General features: G+C 36.9%; 2 protein-coding genes across 11 annotated transcripts in view; one reads left to right on the top strand and one right to left on the bottom strand.

The window, feature by feature from the left end:
• Orc6 (origin recognition complex subunit 6) overlaps window positions 1-8,527 on the top strand; it is a 9,873-nt gene extending 1,346 nt beyond the window's left edge. The window contains exons 2-7 of the mRNA XM_015488777.2: window positions 567-696; window positions 2,054-2,217; window positions 2,444-2,533; window positions 3,456-3,568; window positions 4,034-4,105; window positions 5,007-8,527. Coding sequence (XP_015344263.1) covers window positions 567-696; window positions 2,054-2,217; window positions 2,444-2,533; window positions 3,456-3,568; window positions 4,034-4,105; window positions 5,007-5,134 — 697 coding nt within the window. The 3' untranslated portion in view covers window positions 5,135-8,527. The remainder of the gene's footprint in view (window positions 1-566; window positions 697-2,053; window positions 2,218-2,443; window positions 2,534-3,455; window positions 3,569-4,033; window positions 4,106-5,006) is intronic.
• Window positions 1-22,417, bottom strand: part of LOC107144901 (VPS35 retromer complex component) — an 87,466-nt gene that overhangs the window by 27,094 nt on the left and 37,955 nt on the right. For 7 of the 10 annotated variants that reach the window (XM_048792254.1, XM_048792256.1, XM_048792255.1 and 4 more), the window contains exons 9-12: window positions 20,500-20,570; window positions 15,314-15,442; window positions 13,076-13,228; window positions 12,061-12,193 (exon numbers count right to left, since the gene is read on the bottom strand). In XM_048792254.1, coding sequence (XP_048648211.1) covers window positions 12,061-12,193; window positions 13,076-13,228; window positions 15,314-15,442; window positions 20,500-20,570 — 486 coding nt within the window. Of the gene's footprint in view, window positions 1-10,116; window positions 10,978-12,060; window positions 12,194-13,075; window positions 13,229-15,313; window positions 15,443-20,499; window positions 20,571-22,417 lie in introns of those variants that run through there. The other 3 variants (XM_048792258.1, XM_015488776.2, XM_048792251.1) reach the window with 2 other exon arrangements.

Below are 22,417 nucleotides of genomic sequence, written 5' to 3'. Positions count from 1 at the left end.
AACCAATTCATAAGCAGCATAAACTTTTACCTGAAAGCACTTGGAAAGTGATGTTGGGAATCAAGGTTTTGCTACTGTCCTTTAAAACTTCCCCTCAGCACAGAATGTGAACTTCATTCTCAACCCCAAATAAACTTGCATAGTAGTTAGGCTCAGGATGAAGTCCATCCAGTTGTATTCATTGTTTACATAATTGTCAGACAAACTTCTGAAAATAGGGTTTTTTCCTTTAATACCACTATTTTATTTATTTTTATGTGGTGCTGAAGATCAGTCCCAGCACCTCACACATGCTAGACAAGCTTTGTACCAATGAGCTACAACCCCAGCCCCTTTTTTTGTTTGGTTTTGGTTTGGGTACCAGGATTGAACCCAGGAGTGCTTTACCACTAAACCACATCCCCAGCCCTTTTTGAGACAGGCTCTCAAGTTGCTTAGGTCCTTGCTAAGTTGCTGAAGCTGGCTTTGAACTTGCCAGCCTCCTGCCTCAGCCTAGGATTATAGGTAGGTGTGTGCCACTACTCCTGGCCTGAAAAAGATTTTTGATTTGCATATTGCCTTTATAGAAAAGCAGAGGAGTACTTGAGACTGTCCCAGGTGAAGTGCATTGGTTTATCTGCACATATCACAGAAACCAGCAATGCAGTCATGTGCCTGGACCTTGCTGCTTCCTGGATGAAATGCCCCTTGGACAGGGTAAGTAGGTCCCATCAAATGTCTGAATAACCTAGCACAACACTAGAGCTTAGCTGTTATATTTTACTTTTTGTTAGATTAGACCCAGTTAAAAACTTTTCATGTTTTAGAATTTTGGTTATTATTATATGTTATTCTAGATAAAACTTTAGACTCATTTTTGTCAAGTTGGCAAAAAATATTTTTTGCAATGTTTTCTCTTTACTCTTTATTTCCCTAACCACCTCTTTATTCATAGAAGCCATCTCCCAAGGGGTTGTTAGCTTGATCTCCTGAAGTACATATTTTGAATCTCTGATCCCCATCCCCCACTGTCACAGTGATTAAGAGAAGCAGCTTTGGCGTCGGAAGAGTCAACAATGTTGAGATCAAATCTTAACACCATTCACTAGCTCTGTGAGCCACCAGTTTCTTCAACCATAGAGATAAAAATGTTCATTTCACTGGGTTGTTATTATTATGATTAAACAATATTACTGTATGTAACACCATTAGCAATATGTGTGTCATGGTGGATACAATCATTAAATGGTGTAAATGTTAAAAACAAAGCTGTTTGTAGCTTGAGGTTAGACTCTCTTGAGCCCTGACCTCAAGCTACACTATTCACTTAATAGACTTGTTCACTTTAATAACTTTTGGCTTTGAAAATGCACCTTTATTTCCTGGAGTGCTCTTCTGGAAAGCTCCTATTTGTCTTACATGACCCCACCTTGTTGTTATATTCTTTTTATATTTATTTATTTATTTATTTTTTACTTGTAAAAAAGATATGTGGACACATATCTTTATTTTATTTTATTTCATGTGGTGCTGAGGATCGAACCCAGGGACTCTAGCGTGCCTAGGCGAGTGCTCTAGCTCTAAGCCACAATCCCAGCCCCTGCTGTTATATTCTTTATGAAGCTCTCCTTAATTCTCTCAGAGTTGTTTCCCATAGTTATTGATTGTCCTGTTTTTTTCTCTCCTGGTTTCCTTCTCTTCTCCCTTTCCTTCCTCCATTACATGCACCCTCCCCATATCCTTTTCACCACTTTCCTCGTTCTTTTTCCCAATCATTTGTACACTGGGCACCTTTGTTGAAAAACAAGTAACCTTATATTTGTTCCCATGTTGTTGTTGTTTTTAATTATTTGTGCATATGCATAACTACCTTTCTATTTTAAGAGCTTCCTGACTAGGACTAGGTAATCCTTTAGAGCAGCAGTAGTCTGCTTGACATGATTACTCATTTTCTATTAAATGAAGTTAAACCTTTAATTAGAGTGATTTGCCACAGAATTAATTTTGAAAAGTTTATGCTGCTTATGAATTGTTTAAATCATAGAATTTATTATTTGTGTTTTTCCTTTCAAAGCCTTATTTAATTAAGCTTTCTGGTTTGAACAAGAAGATGTATCAGAGCTGTCTTAAATCTTTTGAGTGTTTACTGGGCCTGAATTCAAATGTTGGAATAAGAGACCTAGCTGTACAATTTAGCTGTACAGAAGCAGTGAACATGGCTTCAAAGATACTGCAAAGGTATGGGCATAAAGAACCTTAACTGAAAGTGCATGCTGTAGATAAAGCAGAATCATACAGTGATCTATTCGGGTTAACTTTCAGTCTTAAAAAAAAGAACTTAAGATGCTAAATCAAAGAGTGTTTATCTCATGTATTTAAAATATATTGTAAGTTCTGATTTGCATTTTCAGTTCCTTTTGAAATACTATTTCCTAACAATTCTACAAATACACTATTCCCCCAGTTACGAGTCCAGTCTTCCCCAGACACAACAAGTAGATCTTGACTTATCCAGGCCACTTTTCACCACTGCTGCACTACTTATAGCATGCAAGTAAGTGTTTCTATTAACATTCAGAAAAGCTTTCAAATTTTTAAGTGGGTTTTTTATTCACAAAGAATACTTCTAACTTTGGTTGATTTTAACTCAGAACATATTTTCCCCTATAAATAACACTAGGAATATTGGCTAAGTGACCAGATTCTCAGTTATCTCATAATGTACCCATAATGTAGCTGACAAGTTGGAACTAGGGCTGCCAGAAGCTCATTTGCCAAGTGGCAGCCATATATGTAAGATGGATATTCTAATTTCAGAGTCTGCTTTTTATAAGTGATGAAATCTGTCAAAACAGTGGTCATGTGTGATTTTCTAGTCTTTTTTTTTTTAATGTTAACTGTTCTTCAATTCATCTTAAAATTATGGGTTATCTATGTATATATCAAATTGTTACCTAATTGTCACAAAATTACATGTGCATTTTAATTCTATTCATCTAATAAACAAAGAGCTTAAAAAGGCAAATTTGCATGGTGCTAGCTAATGACATGTTTAGAATAAAGGTAAAAAACTGTAAACAGTTGGGTTTTTTAATAAAGCATAGGCAAAAAGAAATAAATATAATCTAGGGCTGGGGTTGTGACTTGCCTAGCATGTGTGAAGCACTGGTTCGATCCTCAGCACCACATAAAAATAAATTAAAAAGGGGGCCTGAGGTTGTGGCTCAAGTGATAGAGCGCTTGCCTAGCACCTGTGAGGCACTGACTGGGTTTGATCCTCAGCACCACATAAAAAAATAAAATAAAGATAGATAGATAGATAAGGTCCATAAACAACTAAAAAAATTTGTTTTTAAATAAAGGTATTGTGTCCACCTACAACTAAAAATTAATGTTTTAAAAAAATTATAATCTGGTTGGTCAAAGAAGAAAGCTGTGCTGGTCCTGATGTAAGCATTTATGAAATTCTTTCATAGGATTCTAAAGTTAAAAGTGGATAAAAACAAAATGGCAGCCACATCTGGTGTAAAAAGAGCCATATTTGATCGACTATGTAAACAATTAGAGAAGATTGGGCAGCAAATTGACAGTGAGTATTCTGTAATTCAAGAATGTATCATTTGAAAATGTGGACTTGCTGGTAAAAGTAAGATATTTTTAAACTTGTAAACTGGCTATTTTCTAAATTCTGTACTTAATGTGGGCCAGATAATGTTTTTAGTGAGAAAACTGATTTTTGTATTTTTCAAGTAAAACAAAACAAAAAAAACCCTATGATTCCATGAATTTATACCTGGAAAATGGATTCTTTTTTTTTAACATGCTGTAATGTAAAATACCATCTGCCATATACATAAGCTAGGATACAAGTGGTTCTCAAATCTCATAAGAGGAACAGCAAGAAAAGGGCAAGATCACTTGCCTTCACCTTATCCTGCTATTTTTTTTTCATCGAAGTATCTAATTTTTATTTGTGATTCAAAATACATCCAAATACTAAAATTGAAAATAGGAGGAAAAGTAACCTTGATAACACTTTTTTCTTTCCATATAGATAGAGAACCTGGATATTTATCTAGTCCACCCCAGAAGAAAAAGAAAATAGTGGTTGAACCACCAGTGAAGGGTAAGGCTTACTAACACCATAATGACATTGAAATTAATGCAGTGTGATTAAGGCAGACTGCAGTCCTGTGCTGCTGTAGCAGCTCCCCTGACAAAGAGTATAAATCCTGACCATTAATCATTTGACACAACCAGTTTTCCAAGCAATCAGTGGAAGTAACAGAAACATTATGTAATTAAGAATGTGTCTGAAGCCAAACTGCCCAGGTTCAAGTCCTGCTTTCCTACTCTTAAGAGCTTTTGACAAATTTAGCAGTTTTTTGAACAAAGAACCTCATGAATTGGACAACAGTCAAATCCGAAAGAAGTTCAGAGGGTTGCAAAAAGCAGTATGAACAGTAAGATTTTATAGACTGAACCTGGAAGTAGAGAAATCACCTAATTGATTATGGCTAAGCATTTTTCTCTTTGAGCATGATCAGATATCCGGGATGTCCCTAGCTGGTTTTTGAGGCTTTTTTTTTTTTTAATCTTAGCTTCAAAAAGGTAAGTTCTAGTTTGCTTACATAGAAAATCCAGCTATCTCATATTTGTTTTAACACTACCTACAAGCTGGGTGATTTTTTAAAAAGTCACATAATTTCTGTGAATCTCAATTTCCTAATCCTTAAAATGTGATTAATATTAGAACTCACTTCATAGGATTGTGATAAGGGTTAGATGAGATACTGTTTAAAGTGCTCAGTTCAGTGCCTATTAAACACAAAAAGTGATAAATGTTGACTACTATTAGATGTCTTGGAATGCTTGGAGTAAATGTAGAAAAAAGTGATATGCCATTTCTGTATTTTATTACCTTGATTAATTGAAATAAATACTTTAAACAAATTTGCTTTTTTTTTTTCTATTTCATATGTAAACATAGGAATTTTAAAGCTAGTTTTTAACCTTTTCTCTCACAGAAATAGAAAAAGTAGTAGAGATCCCACATACATCTCAGAAAGATGAAGATCTGACACAGGATTATGAAGAATGGAAAAGGAAAATTTTAGAAAATGCTGTGAAAGCTCAAAAGACTACAGCAAAGTGATTGCAGTTTCCAGACTGGTATGTGCTGCAAACCTACGGTACACTGCCACTTCCAGGAAGATTTTAGGACTTTGGGATTTTGTTTGAACTTTTATAACAATACCCTATTGCCTTCATAGTAAAGAAGCCAGCACTAGGGCTAATTTCTGTTCTGGGCTATGGGCTGGCCCCTGCCTTGACAATATTAAATCAACTACAGTACTTCAGCTCTCCACAGGTCTCCACTCTCCCACAAGATGTAATAGAAACCACTTTGCTTTTCGATTGTGTTTTAAGCTAAAGGCAGTTTCCATTTCTATCTGGAATATAAATTTCAGGCTGAATGGAATCTTACCAATTCTACTTAAGTTGTTTGTGTGTGTTTTTTGGTTTGACTAAATATATTGTACAGCCTATATTAATAAATGTTATTTTTATATACACTCAGATTGCAGTTGTCACCAGTTTGGAAGAATCTTTGTTAGGCCAGAATCTGTCCACTCTTGCAGGGGGAGAAAACAACTTCCTGTATGTTCATAGAATTAAAAACTTGGGACTTAACGGGTTAAAATCTACACACTTCAAAATGTAACCTTCATAAATAGTACTTAATTTTAAATTATGGAAAGGTCTATTATAGAGGTTAGGAAGTTGCTTGGCATCATGCCACACATGATTTTAACTAAAATTAAAAATATATGATCTAATTCAATACTTCCATGATGGTATGAATTTCCATGATAATATAATTGCATTCAATTTTAAAATCTATTCACATTGGCCTCAGAAATAATAGTTGCTTTTTGTCTGCTACAAGTGGAATGATTCAGGGTGTTTTTTTTTCTCTCCTACCTTTTTTAATTCTAGAAATTTATCAAACTAAAGCTAAAGGAATACCATAGTCATATTACCTCAACAAAGGCATATTTGGCAAACCCCATGGTATTGGGAAATGAACATGAGCTTTAGAACCACACACACTTGGATTTAAATTCTGGCCAGGAGTGATGGTACATGCCAGTAATCCAACAGCTTGGGGAAACATAAGTTCCATAATTTTTAAAATGAAAATTCAAGTGATTTAGTCAGGAAGATTGCAGGTTTGTAGCTAGCCTCAACAACTTAGCAAGGCTATAAGCAACCTAGTAAGGCCCTGTCTCAAAATAAAAGAAGGTGGGGATGTGGCTCAGTGGTTAAGTGCGCCTTAGTTCAATTCTTGGTACAAAAAATAAATTCTGGGGCTGGGGATGTGGCTCAAGCGGTGGCGCGCTCACCTGGCATGCGTGCGGCCCCGGTTCGATCCTCAGCGCCACATACAAACAAAGATGTTGTGTCCGCCAAAGGCTAGAAAATAAATGCTGAAAATTCTCTCTAAAAATAAATAAATAAATAAATTCTGTCTCTGCCACTTCTCTCCTAAGAAGAGTTCAACACTTTAATAAGCCTGTTTAATGCTTATAAAATACATGACATATAGGAGGTATCCACTAAGTAGTAGCTTTTGTTATTAATTTGAACTAATATGGATAAGGGGATCATCCCTATTTATTTTAAAAGCTTACATAATTTGTTTTTATTTGGTGCCAATATTTAAATTTCTAGCTTTGAACCAAAAGCAATGTATTCACAGTATCACATTCTAGGCAAACGCTTTACTACTGAGCTATATCCCCAGCCCTCCCTTTTTTAAGTGTACTGTTCAGCAGGGTGTCTTGATCCAAATGCCCTTTTAGGGCAGGAGTCCATTGTTTTGCGACCAATCTCCAGAATTTTTTTCATCTTACAAAACTGCCAATTAAACAATTCCCCATTCTTACCTTTCCCAGCCCCCAGACACATTCTTTTTGTCTCTGAATTTGATTGGGTACTTCATATAAGGTATTTCTTTGAGATTTATTTATTTTACTTAGCATAATGTCTTTAAGATTCATCCATATTGTAGCATGTCAGAATATCCTTCCTTTTCAAGGTTGAATAGTTAGTCCATTTACTTTTTCCCCATCTATTCATGAATCAATGGGATGCATGTGTTGCTTCCTCTTGGTGGTTATGACTAATGCTGCTGTGAACATGGATTTATAGATACTTCTTGGCAATACTGGTTTCAGTTCTTCTGGGTATGTACCCAGAAGTGGTGTTATTGAAATGTGGTAATTCTATTTTTAAATTTTTGAGGAGCCTTGATATTGTCCATTTCACATTTCCATCATTAGTTCCCATCAGTAGTCCCTACGTGCTCACCAATGCCGATTATTTTTGTTTTATTTTCCTGTGTTGGTTTTGGTTTTAGGTTTTTTTCATAGTTGCCTTCTTAGTAGATGTGAGGTATCTCATTGTGATTTTAATTTGCATTTCCTAATGATTATGTTAAACATATTTTCATGTGTTTAGTAACTCTTCATATTTTCTTTGTAGAAATGTCTATTCAAGTCCTTTGCCCTTTTTTCGGTAGGGTTGTTTAGTTTTTGTTGTTGGGTTGTAGTTCATTATATATTATAAATACTAACCTTTATATATTGGGGAAATTGGAAAATGTTTTATCTTGTTCTTTAGATTGTCTTTTCACTCTGTTATATCTCTCATGCAGTTTTTAATTTTGATGTAATCCACTTGGTCTATTTTTACCTTTGTTGCCTGTGCATTTTGCTCATGTTCCAAAAAAATCATTGCCAAATCCAATGTTATGAAGTTTTTCCCATTTTCTTCTAAGAGTTTTATAGTTTTGACTCTTACTATTAGATATTTCATTCATTTTGAGTTTATTAGCACATTTACTTTGAAATTACACTATTAAGATGAGATTCTGGTAAATCTGAAATTTCTGAGCCTTATTCATGTGTGAGAATAAATTTTCTTTAAAGGCAGGTATTAGTAATTATTTTGATTATTTAGAATGTAGCAGAGGGAGTGGGGAATTGCTGAAAGCAGTCTTGGTCCAAATGCCCTTTTAGGGCAGGAGTCCTTTTTACAATTTTCCAATACATTCACACCCCAGTGATGGAAGATTATACCCCAGTAATGGAAGATTACTAATTAGTAAATCCATCTGTTTCAGTACTGTTTTTATATAAAAAACTTTTGGAGGCTCAGCTCTATCAAACTTAAAATTAAATTCCCTCAATGACTCTGAATTATCTTTTTACTTTTATTCAAATAAAAGTCCAAACAAAGTCCACACTTAACATTGGGTTGCTAATTTTTAGTTGTAAAAGCAATACATACATGTTCATTGCTTAAAAAAGGAAAAATTCAAATGATTCAGAAAGTTATGAAGTAAAAAGTAGAATACCCCTTCCCACTCATCTGCTTTTTGGACCATATTGTGAAGTTTTTTTGCATATCCTTGAGTTTTTAATGCACATATAAGCATATGTCTCTTCAAATGGGTTGATGCCATACATATGTTCTATAATTTTAAAAAAATTACATATACATATATATGTATATATATAATTTTTTTTTAACTGTAGGTGGAATCAATACCTTTATTTTATTTATTTGTACATGTGCTGAGGATTGAACCCAGGGCCTCACACATGTTAGGCGAGTGCTCTACCACTGAGCCACACCCCCATCCCATGTTCTATAATTTTTTAAATGAGAAGATGACTTTTAGTAGATCTAGATCTATCTTTAATAGCTGTGAATTATGCAAAATTTATTTAACTAAACTCAAACTTTCATTGAGTCATTAGCAACAGTGCTATAGTAAAAAAAAAAAAAAAATTGTATAAACCTCTGCATATTTTTTCAAGTACTAAGAGATAAATTTCCAAAAATAGAATTGCTACATAAAGTGTAGGTGCCAATATTTAAATGGAGAAATGACATTTTTCCCACACCCTTACAAACTTTTCACCAGCCTTATAAATGAATAAGGTAGACCCTGATACCTTTTAGTTTCTCTGCCCAAGAATTTCCAATGACTATTCATCAAATGATTAAAGTCCCATTAGAAATAGTTGATACTAGCACTGTTCTAATCTAAAATATTTTGAGGTAAGTACACACCGGCAAGTAGAGAACTAAAAATATCCATAAATTCAAGCTTCATAAAAACTCCTTTTTTTAATATTTATTTTTTAGTTATAGGTGGACACAATATTTTATTTTTATGTGGTTCTGAGGATCAAACCCAGTCCCTCATGCATGGGCAAGTGCACTACAGCTGAGCCACAACCCCAGCCCTCATAAAAGCTCCTTTGAGTTTCAAATTGGGGGCTAAATGTTGTATTACCTCTTATTTGTGTAGATTCATATTTCCCAAGGATCATACGTCCCAGAGATAAGAACTGTTGTACAAAGGGAAACTACAAAATATCCTAATTAACTTCTATAGGCTGCCCTCAAAAAACTTTTTCCAGAAAAATAACTGACACTTAAAAAATAAAACATTTTACCAAATTGTTAGTATTGTCTCAGATAGTTTCTGATGTTTACTTATTAATTGGCCAAGTTGGAGCAGGCCTGGAGGTGCTGACACTGAAAATCTGACCTTTCCTAAGAGGGTTAGCTTCCCAGACAAAAGTTACAACTTGAGAACTGCACCATCAGGATAACCTCTCCATCTTTTGCTTCCTTCTCTACACCAAGAAAATTCTTTATTCTGGACGGGAAGAATCCTGGAAAGGCTGTGAAACTGCTGCATGTCTGATTAAAAATTAAAAATCACTACACCAACTAAACTTGAGAAGGTATTGGTAACTTGAGAAGGTATTGGGAATAGCACAAGAATCAAAACCAAAGAAATTAAAAAGAATGTTTCAAATAATAAAGTGTTCCTTTTAATCGCTATAAGTTGGGAAAGTGTTCAAATATACACAGAAGTTAGTAAATATGTTGCTTGCTACATTGAGAAGATTTCAGTGAATGGATGATTTCATAAATGCTTACAATAAATGTTTAAAAATGCCCCTACATTTTTTGTCTGTTTAAGTATGAAGTGAGATGTCTTTCTGCCCTTTTCACATGAATTGTCTGTTTAAAGAATGACAACACTGAAAGTAGTATGTCCTTACTACAGCAGTAAGAGAGCAGTTTTCCTTTATTGCTTCATAATGTAACATTCCTGTATTTCTCTCAGCTGAACATCATTACATTATATTTTATAGATCAGCTTCCAGGCTTACAAAACCAGAGATTCATACCCAAGAAAAGGGAGTCAGGACGGGACAAAATTAGGAAAGAATGAAGGTATGTAGAGTTTAAAAAACACATTCCGAATTATCAGATTTAGCTGTAACAGTTGATATATTTCAAGATTGCAAACGATACTAAAGAATACACATCAATGTTGATTCTCAAAGGGAGCATAAATTAAAACAAATTTGAGGATTACTGTCCTAAGCCCACATAGCTTGACACTAGAGCAGGAAGTCCAAGATAAATCAAACGTCTAGGAATTCTTGTTTTGGCATTCTTTGTACTGGAAGAGATAATAATAATATATCTTTGTGTCTAATGAGTTCTTTAATCACATTAAATTTAGAATTTAATTCGATTCTATGCAAAGTAGGACCTTTCCTACCTACCTAAGCATGCCTACGCTTATTGTCAAAAGGAGGAATACTTGAAAAGTAAACACAGCATTTCAAACCTAGTGATCTTACAAGGCAGAAACAAAGCTCCTAAGATATTTTCTTTATAGACACTTTTGTCCAGAAGGCAATAGCCAGAACTTTTTTTTACAAAATAAGAGGAATCAATAATAGTAGAAGGTCAGATTACTTAAAATCTTGAGTCATCTCTTCACATCACCACTGGCCTCAATAATTTCTGGGCCCATTGGAGCAGCAGAGTTGAAGATTAGGGACAAGTTGGAAATTTCCTTAACCTGTTCGCAGCAGCCACCACATAGAAATGTTTCTTGAGGAAAGAAGTTAAAAAAAAAAAATAAAAAGAAAAAGCATATTTTTAGACCAATGGCTTTAAGAAGATATATAATGACTTAAACAAATCTACTACTTGGGTTTGTTCAGAACAAATTTCTAGAATAATTATAGTCAAATAGTTATATGACCTTAAATGGTATGTTTCAAGTAAGTATGAAGTGAGATGTCTTTCTGCCCTTTTCACATGAAAAGGGGAGCACCCTAGAGCAGTGTTTTTCAAACTGAATCACAACTCACCAGTAGGTTGTGTAATCAAATTCACGGGTTGTGGGGCTGGGATTGTAGCTCAGTTGGTAAAGCATTTGCCTAGCATGTGTGAGGCACTGGGTTCGATCCTCAGCACCACATAAGTATAAATAAATAAGATGAAGGTATTGTGTCTGTCTACAACTAAAAAACATTAAAAAAAAAAAAGCTCATGGTTTTTTTGCAAGGATCTGAGTCCGTACCAAATTGTTGGAAAGCTACTTGTTTTTAAGATATATTCTATGTCTGTGGTATGAATGAGTTCTGTTATAAACAAATTATAAAGTTTTTAAAATTTAAATAGGACTTTCTCAACCCCCATTTCAGCAGCTTGAAAAGTAGGCCTCAAGCTATAACCAGTTAGTTCAGGAGCTTCACCACTATTACCACTGAGAACCTATACTCAACTTCATTCTGCCATTTCAAGTGTCCATATAACTACAAACTAAAAGTCACATTTATTCCAGTTAGTTTTGGTGTGTAGTTTTGTCTTGTTTTGGTGCCGGAGATCAATCCTCAGTGCTTTACCACTGAGCTATATCCCCAGTCCTAAGTTGCTGAGGTCTTACCAAGTTGCCAAGGCTGGCCTCAAACTTGTGATCCTCTTGCCTTGCCTCCCAAATCCTTGGGACTCCAGGCATGCACCACTGCACCCAGTTAGTGTGTGGTATATTTTAATCAAGTAATGGTTTTTGATATGAATAGATTTTTTCCCCTAAATTATTCAAAATCAAAATGTAAGTAAAAACTTAGCTAAAACTCTTACAAAGTACAGAAGATAAATGTTGCCTTTACTGAAAGAAAAAAATACCTTCCATTTTCTCTGGGCCATGTATTTCTGCAGCAATAGTTGGGATTTGAGACGAACTTTGGATTTCGAGGCTTTGGCAGGCAAATTATTCAACCATTCGTGTTTCAGGCATTGTGTGGCACTCATTCTGCAGCTGTGAAATCAAATAGGAGTCAAACTTTTAGTTGAGGTTACCCTTTCTAGTTGTCCAAAACTTCCATTGGATGGAAGCCTGAGTCAGTGGAACAAATTAATCATTCAGACAGATTCATGCCATATACCAAAAGGGAACTCCTTGTTATCTAAAATTTCGCTCCTTAAAATTGCCAGTAAATTGCCATCAGAATGTTCCCTGACCTCTACAGAAGTGATTAATTTCCACCACCCAGAGAGGGCTAGGAAACAGAGCATTAGAAGGCCATCTGTACCTCAGATTTCTCTTAATAGGTAAAAGAACCTGACACTTAAAGGAAGTTTATTTTTCCTTCCAGAGGATAATGTCAAGTGATTCTTTTGAATTAGAATTATTTTTATTCTCACATAACCTATCACCATCAGGAAAAAAACTGAAGATCACAGAACAATAAGCTGCCTTAGAGACCAGATTCTTGAGCCTTACTCCTGGGTCACTAATACTTTTGGTTATTTTCAGTTACTATTTTGTCTGAGTATCAAAAAACACAGTGGTTCAATCCATGACTTTAATAAGAGCTGAAGAAGTCAGCATAGATTTCCATCACTAAAAAATGAGATATTCAGACCTTTATTCTGGAGAATGATGATTTTTTTTCTTGACTTTTTTTTTAGTTATAACTTGAAAATGTGACCCATTTGTAAATAATGCATTTTTCTAAAACTCTCCTAGAGCTTATGCTTCTAGTTGTTTTAAAATTGATTGTCCCTTCCTCTGCTCCCTTTATTGTTCTGAAGAAATACAGACTAAGAAATCCTAAAGAAAGAAAGGACTCAACAGGCCAGAACAGCACCCAGATTAGGGTAACCATCAGAATGGTCCATGACAAGCAGTAAAGGGTACCTCTTCTCTTTGACAAGTAGCCGGGAAACAAAGTCCTTGGCCTCCTCTGACAGCCCTTCAAAGGTGTCAGCATCGAAATCCCAGCTACAGTTCACAATGAAATTCATGGTTTCTGCATCTGTTTCCCCTAGAAATGGGGACAAACCACTGAGTCTATAGAGGAGAGAAAGAACCATCAGTTTGTGGAAGCCACATTTGCTGCACTTCAAAAGAATAGAGAAGAATCATGAGGGTCAAGCAGACCTAACCAGAATCAAAAGGCTTCAAAAGAAAAATACTCCTATTATTTCTTCATAGGATACAGTTCAGCGTGTTAAGAGAAGGAGACAGAAGTTTTAAAACTTTAGAGGTAGGAATGGTATTTGGAATAAGTTCCCTATCATTCTCACCTCTTGTCAACTCAGTATGTCCAGAATATATTAATTTTTTAAAATTTTTTACTCTAACTTGTTATATATGAAAGCAGAATGTATTATAATTCACGTCACACATATAGACACAATTTTTCATATCTCTGATTGTATACATAGTATATTCACACCATTCGTGTCTTCATACATATACTTAGGGTAATGATGTCCATCTCATTCCACCATCTTTTTTACCCTTTTGCCCCCTCCCTTTCACTCCCTCCCCTTTGCCCTCTCTAGAGTTCGTCTAATCTTCTCATACACCCACTCCCAGCCCCACTATGAATCAGCCTCCTTATATCAGAGAAAACATTCTGCATGTGGTTTTTTGGAATTGGCTAATTTCACTTAGCATTATATTCTCCAACTCCATCCATTTACCTTCAAATGACATGATTCTATTCTCTTTTATTGCTGAGTATAATATTCCAATGTGTATATATACCACATTTTCTGTATCCATTCATCTACTGAAGGGCATCTATGTTGGTTCCACAGTTTAGCTATTGTGAATTGTGCTGCAGTAAACATTGATGTGGCTGTGTCCCTGCAGTATGCTGTTTTTAAGACCTTTGGGTATAGACCAAGGAGTGGGATAGCTGGGTCAAAAGGTGGTTCCATTCCCAGTTTTCCAAGGAATCTCCATATTGCTTTCCATACTGGCTAAAGAATACATTAATTTAAAAATAGTTTTCCATGTCTCTTCAACAAGCAGGGGTCATTCAGATACTACCCTCACCTTGAGCCAAAGGGAAATTGGCTTTGTTAGGCTCCTTCTAAATTCAGGACCGAGTGGCAGGGCAACCTAAGTGTCTGACTCTAAAATTCCCCAGCCTGATGCAGCAGACACAAAGTGCAGGGATGTAGGTAGCAGTAACACAGTAATGATGAGAATAAGAAGTAAAACACGACTTTTGCCTCTAAAAAAATAGCAAAGGGGAGTCCACAGTTATAGATAAGAAACAAGGAGAAGTGACAAAGTAAGATGACACAATAGTGTCCAACCTGCCCATCCCCTTGCCTTAGCCTCTGATACATTCCAGCCCCTGGTGACAAAGCACCCACATTTCTTTCCTGAAGCTTTTCCAATTAAATCTTGCTTTACTAACCAGGAAATTAATTCTACCCTCACGTACACACCTGGGATTAGCCCGCAAACAAGAACAAATAAAAATTGGTATATAAATAACTCAGTAAGTACTCCACAATGATTTCAGAGTTCCCTGGTAGAATTAAACTTCAATTGCCCGCAGATGGACCTTACCGCATTGGTTATTTCCAATTATTATTTTATGTCTTGAGTCTCAAAAACTCAGTGGCTCAACCCATGACTATTAACCCATGACTTTGATAGAGTGCTAAGTCCTAAGTAAGCCTTCATTATGAAGAAATGAGGTATTCAGACTTTTATTTTGGGGAATGACAACTTTATATCTTAACTTTTTTTCCCCATATTAGCCTATTATAATTGGTAACTTTTGGGGCTGGGGCTCAGCAGTAGAGCCCTCACCTAGCACGTGCGAAGCACTGGATTCGATCCTCAGCACCACATAAAAATAAATGAATAAAATAAAGCTATTGTGTCCAACTACAACTAAAAAAAAATTAAAAAAAAAAAGAAATAGGATCCATTAGTAAATATGGTTAACTGGCTTGATTCACTCCCTTAACTGGCTATCTTCCCATCTCTCTACCCTACTCTTCTATTTGTGTTTCCTGGGAACACTTCCCAAATAAACTACTTGTGTTCAAGTTTTTGCTGCTCCAAAGGATACCCAAAGTAAAACAGATGGTCCCCAGCCCCACCTCAGAGCCCCTAAGCACTCACAGCATGTAGGTGATGACTCCCACACTCCACATGTCCGTGGGGAATGAAACAAACTCATAGTTGACAACTTCTGGGGCCAGGAATTCAGGAGTACCAAAATTCACCTTCAGCTTTTCCCGAGGCTTGTACCTGAGAATGCAGAAAAACATGTGAATGCTGGGACTAATTCCTGGTGGGAGGAGACATTGTTTGACCCTCTGTCCAGCATATTACCTGAACCTCACACACCACACATGTGGCTTACAGAAAACCACAATCCTCTTCTAGGCATTTACAGCCAAAAAAGGAGAGAATATCAATACATCTTATTGGGCTATTCAGCTATACGAGTGAGTACAAATGGGATAGAAGATGTTGGGAAGGGACTGCTCTGTCAATGTGCACAAAGTGACTTAAGGGATGATGGTAAGAATTAGAAAAAGAAAAAAGCTAGACATGGTGGTGCACGCCTGTAATCCCAATAGCTCAAAAAGCTGAGGCAGGAGGATTCCAAGTTCAAAGTCAGCTTCAGCATCTTAGACCTTGTCTCAAAATATAAAAAGGGATGGGGATATGCTTCAGTGGTTAAGCGCCCCTGGGTTCAATCCCTAGTACCAAAAAAAAAAAAAAAGAAGAAGAAGAAAAGATTTTGTTACTTATCATTAGGGAATGTAAATCAAAACAACAAAGTGATACCACTTCACTGAACCCCGGTAAGTATGTGTACCTCATAGAAGGTAGAAAGGAAGGGAATTTCAATTAGATTGTAGAGGTACTAGAAAATTTATGTTGGTGGGAATGTAAAACAGGGCAGCCCTATGGAAAATAGGAAGGGAGTTACCCAAAAAGTTAAAAAATAGAATTACCATGTGATGTAGCAATTCTACTTCTGGGTAAGTAGATCTGCAATAATTGAAAGTAGGGGCTCCAAAAGATATGTATATACCCATGTTCATAGTAGCATTACTTACAATAGCAAAAAGGTAGAAGCCACCCAAGTGAATAAAGAAAACAGAATATTATTCTGCCTTAAAAAGGAAGATAATTCTGGGCTGTGGATGTGGCACAAATGCGCAGGGCACTGGGTTTGATCCTCAGCACCACATAAAAAATAAAATAAAAATGTGTGTCCACTGAAAACTGAAAAATAAATATTAAAAAAAAAATTCATCCTCCCTCCCTCCCTCCTTCTCTCTCTCTCTCTCAAAAAAAAAAAAAAAAAAAAAAAAAAAAAGAAGAAGAAGAAGAAGAAAATTCTGATACAGGCTTCAACATGGATGAATATAAGGACATGCTAAGTGAAATCAACTAGTCATAAATACCATGTGATTCCACTGATGGGAGGTAACTAGAGCAGTCAAATTTACAGAAACAGAAAATAAAATGGTGGTTACCAAGGGTTGGAGGCAGGAGAAAACTGGGAAGTTATTTAGTGGATATAGAGTTTCAGTTTTACAAGATGAGAGAGTTCTAGAGGCTGATTGCACAATAATGCACTACTACAGTTGTACTACTGTACACTTAAAATTAAGATGGTAATTTTTTCAATTATCTTATCCTAAATGGCAAAAATTATATATTTATGATGTATAGCATGGTGTTTTTGGTATATGTATAGTTTTTGAAATAGCTAAATCAAGCTAATTAACATGCACCTCACTTTTTTTATGTGGTGAGAACACTTAGAATCTATTCTCTTAGCAATTTCAAATATACAACATATGTTATTAATTATAGTCACCATGTTGTACTATGAATCTCCTTAACTTACTTTTCTTCTCTCAAATTTTGTTATCTTTTTTTTTTTTTTTTTCCCTGTACCAGGGATTGAACTCGGGCACTCAACCATTGAGCCACATCCCCTTCCCTATTTTGTACTTTATTTAGAGACAGGTCTCACAGAGTTGCTTTTGCTGAGACTGGCTTTGAACTCACGACCCTCCTGTCTTTAGTCTCCTGAGCTTCTGGGATTATAGGCATAAGCCTCCATGCCCAGCTGAAATTTTGTATTCTTTATCCAATATCTCCCCAATGCCACTAACTCTCCCCCTAGTAACCACCATTCTATTCTGCTTCTGTGATATCATCCTTTTTAGAGTCCACGTATTAGTAAGCTTATGCTATATTTGTTTTTCTATGCCTGACTTATTTTACTTAATATAATGTCCTCCAGGTTCATACATGTTTCAAATAATACTTCCTTTTTTTAAGGTGAAATAGTATTCTATTTCATATATATTCTACATTTCCTTTATTCACTCACCCATTAATGGACATTGGGTGGTAAATGTATATTATGTGAGTTTTTAAAATCATGATTCCCAAAACAAAGAATTAGAAGATGTTATGGGCATGAAGTTTAAGCAAAGCTAAAAAGAGAGTTGATGGCTGAGTGGAAGAAGGGTGGCAAACTGTGCTTTTTAGAATCACTCTAAAAGGAGAAGAAAATCTCTAGTTAAAATTTAGTGGGTACTTTCTGTCAGGTACTGTGCTAACATTTTTACATACCAATATTATACCTTTCATTTCACAATAGCCCTATGAAATAGGTAAGGTAAGGTTATTGTCTTCATCTTATAGATGAGTCAATTAAGAATAAAATGAATCAAATAATTATTCTGCCAAAATACCCTGTTTCCTTCAAACCACTTTCTAAAGAATCTTCTCTTCCAATTTACTGGGATCTAGGTAAATACAGACCTAGGGCCAATACAACCTACATTCATCCAGGGAAAGAACAACAAAGGGGTTGATGGGATGGGATTTCCAACAGGAAGCTGAGAGAACATGTAAACCCTCCTCTGGCAATCTAATCTTCCCCTGCACTAGCAACTGGCCCAATACTTTTGGTAAAGGAGGAAAAATGAGAGGACCAGCCTTCCTCTCGAGAAGGCCTATTCTCTCGACCCCTTCCCAGGTGGCATTATCATTCCCAATGTCTCATTGTGTCCCTTTCACTAAAAGTATAATATATTTATTGACTCCTCCCCTTAATGTTGGGGTTGGCCATATGAGTTGCTCTGATCAACAGAATGTGGGTGGAAGTGACATTGGGCCAATTCTTATCTAGGCCATGAGAGCTTGTCCTTTGCACCTCTACCATTATTAACATGAGAAGTGAATGAAATACACATGGAGCTGATGTGACCTCACTGATCACATCTTGGATCTAAGCTCAGCCTAGATCAACTGACTCTCAGCCAGTGGTGTGGAGATAAATGTTTAACAATCAGCTATTAGTTTACACACACACACACACACACACACACACACACACACACAGCCCTGATTTGTAGCATTTGCCAATTACTGGGGTGTAAATACTAATTTCCCATGGCTGATTTCAAGGTACTATGATAAAGTCACTAATTCACTAATTGAAGACTTGGGAAGAGCTGCTTAATTGCTTACCATTCTGGAGTATTTCTACCATACAGCTATAAGAGACATAAATAACCTCAGGAGCATAGACTGTAGTAAAACAATTAGGTAGGATGTTTTTAGTACATGGTATCTTAGTTTTTAATGTAATTTCTTTAATTATAAAGAAATTTAATTTATAGTTTTAGTTTTAATAATAGCTGTGTTTAACAGCTGAATTACAAAATTCCAACTAGTACAATAGGTTTCAACTGAGTTAGGTTTAGTATACCATTACCTGAGGTAACTCAAAAATGTGTATATGAGAATACATCATCAGGGGATGTGGAGAATAAGAAAAATAGTAGAATGAAACAGACATTATCAATGTATGTATGTATGTGACTATATGACCAATGTGATTCTATAATATGTGTACTCAGAAAAATGAGAAATTATATCCTATCTATGTATGATACATCAAAGTATATAAGTGCATTCTACTGTCATGTATAACTAATTAAAACAAATTTAAAAAAAGAATACATCATTGTTGTTTTAACTCACTGGGTTTTGGGGTGGTTTGTAATACAGCAGTATTGTGACAAGAGTTAACCTATGCATTCACCCCAAAACTGTGTCAAAATATCCAACAAAACCCTCCCTCCAGATTCCTCTATGACCATAGTCTGATATAGGAAGTCTCATAGCACTTGGAGTAAGCACCCCCTTGCCCTGCTCAGGACCTGATAAAAATGATTTTGTGTTCTAATTCCAATCTGAACCCTGGTCTGGGAGCTGGGAGACTTCCAACATGCTGGAGATCCAGCTTAAACAAGATATCTCCCATCCTGTTCTCATCCTTTACCCTTAACAAGTCATTACTTAGATCCACTGATGGCTTCATTGTCCAGCTTGGGTTACCCTGGTTTCCTCTTTCTGAATGCCGGGGCCTCTGAAGATCTCTGTATACCTCTACTCTGCCAGGGACTGTAAATCTAAGCATCTTTCAAATCCCCATCCAAAAATACAACAGCTTTTTTATAGTTCGTATTGTCTTTATAAACATTTTGTTATTCTGAGGTATAGAACATGCTTTCTGAACCTGCATGCTCTCCCCACAGAGCTTTTGACTAATTTTTGGTAAGTTGACCTTCAGCCCTTTTCACTTCCCTACCAGGTACAACTCAATGACCTATAGGATAACATGTAAATTTGTGAACCTAACATTCAGGACTCCTCATTTAGCACCCTCATTTTCTACCATATCTCTCTCAGATCAGCCTGCTCATACACAGCATATACACTTTTCTGGTCCCATAACTCCCATTGTCTCCCCTGCCTCCACCAACTCTCGTAGCTACACTAAAGTCTATTATGTGCACCTCCTCCCAACTATTCAGTGATGTTATATTGGTTGCTTGAAATTAGCAAAAAATGGTAAACATTACAAATCAACCTTACATCCTCTCACTTTCCACCTCTTCAGCTCGTGGTTAAACATTTGCCAGCACACCATTGCTCACTGTTAACAAATCCTGTCCATCCATCCCTTCTGGCTATTCAGAGAAGCCTTCCCTGACTCCAGAGGTGGTTGCTTCTTACTCTCAGTTCACAGTGTGTCACTGTAAATACCCATGTGGTAAATGGTATCTGACATTCTTTTTTCATTGTAGTTGGACACAATACCCTTATTTTTTAATTCTTTATTTTCATATGTGCCGAGGATCGAACCCAGCACCTCGCACATTCTAGGCGAGTGCACTACGGCTAAGCCACAATCCCAGCCCAGTATCTGACATTTTGAGGAGTTTTGTCAAAGTATCAAAATAAAATCATCCCCTTACCTTCTGGCCAGCCCAAAGTCAATGATCTTAATTTGGTGTCCTGTTTGATTTACACACAGTATATTCTCTGGCTGAAAAAGAAAAGAGAAGTCTGCTTAGCTCAATCAGCAGCTAAGGAGGTCCACAGCTCCCATTTACTTGTCTATAGGCCTCAGTTTCCCAGCTTCAAGAGAAATTAATGACTTGGGGCAGCCCTACAAGGGTTATATAATGAAAATAAATGAAAGGGGCTGATGAGCCAAAAGGATTGGTTGTAGACTGTGAGAAACTGGAAGACTTCTGCCTATATAAAAGGTCAGCCACTGCTCAGCTCCAGCCACTGGCCACTGGGCAGACACAACTATTAATCCTTAGAAGGAACCAAAAACATGGGTTTTTATATGAAAATTCCATGTTTTTAAATGTCTACAACCAAATCAAACTTAAACACATTCATTATGGGTGGGAACCAAACAGAACACCTCTGTAATACAGATTTGGGTCACATGCTGCTTGTTTGAGACTGTTGGTTTGGAGTAATGGTTCCCAGCCCCAGTTGCCCATTAGAATCAAGGAGTTTTGAAAGTCCCAGTGGCAGGCCCCAGCCCTGACCCATGACACTGGCATCTCAGGGATGAGACTACAGCATCACTCAAGGAAAACAGAGCTGCTAAATGTCAACCTGCCATTTGGTGGCCTTGATATGCTTTTACTTTTAGGTCTTTCTGATCAGCTCCTAGACGCTTAGGTAGCCTAAAACAATGCTTGCTGCTTGAACATGACAAATTTGGGATGGTGGGAGAGCTGAGTAAAGATGGAGGGCTTAAGATAGAAAGGACATGGAGACTTAGGGTCCAGTGCCTGAGGTCCAGGCACCCATTATCTGATTCTGTAGCCCTAGATGAGTCCCTTCCCATTCCTGAACCTCAGTATCTTCATCTTTAAAATGGGAACAATACCACTTCCTGCCTATATTCCTGGGAGAGTCAGAGGATCAAATGACATGCAAGAACACTTCACATCTTCTAAAGCAAATGTCAGGTATTGACTTTCTCAGCAAAAGAATTGACTATTATCTGTTATAAAGTGTGCAATTCCTCAGATAAGTACAGAAGAATGATATTTTAAAAATCTCTGTCTTCTAGATCTCGGTCTAGAATACCACCATCCAATATAAATATAACATAAGCCACATTTTTGAAAGTTTTCTGTAAAAACAGCCAGTCGCAGTGTAATCCCAGCAGTTTGGGAGGATGAGGCAGGAAGATCTTGAGTACAAAGCCAGCCTCAGCTGTTGGGTGCAGAGCAGGCTGAACTGTGTTGTCTGCAGGGCAGGCTGAACAGATGTTGGCTGCAAGATAGCCCACGCACTCAAACCCCCCTCTATCTGGTCCTTTATCACCTGTTTGTGTCAAGTCCCGCTCAAGGCTGAGCACTCAACCCCCTTGGGCCAACAAGGCAGCTTGCAGACCCAGAGGCCCCATTAGATTTGGGCTATAAAAACTCCCTCCTGCCAGGCCCCCCTCTCTCTCCCTCTCTCTCTTGCTCTTTCTCTCTTGCTCTCTCTCTTGCTCTTTATCTTTCTTACGCGCGCTCTCTCTCTCTCTCTCTCTCTCTCTTGCTCTTGCTCTCTCCCTGTTCATCTCTTCTCTTTTCTCTCTCTCTCTTTCCTTCTTTCCTTTCTCTTTGTTGCACTGCTGCAATAAAGATCGTTTGGTTGCTCTGAGTGTTGTGGTCACTTTCCTTTCATTGGTGCCGAAACCCGGGAGAGGGTTAAAACCCACTTTTGGGTCCCTCTTCCTTCGGAAGTGCCACTCACCGGATGGCCTGAACCCAGGCCTGAACCCATTTTCTCGACTGCCAGAACTCCATCCACCACCGACCTTCGATTGGTGAGTTTCCCCTTCCTGGAGTCCTAAACCCAATGGTGGTGTCAGGA

Source organism: Marmota marmota, unplaced genomic scaffold (genome assembly GCF_001458135.2).
Source record: "Marmota marmota marmota unplaced genomic scaffold, marMar, whole genome shotgun sequence".
Taxonomy (NCBI): domain Eukaryota; kingdom Metazoa; phylum Chordata; class Mammalia; order Rodentia; family Sciuridae; genus Marmota; species Marmota marmota.
This window is presented reverse-complemented; position numbering and strand designations above follow the sequence as displayed.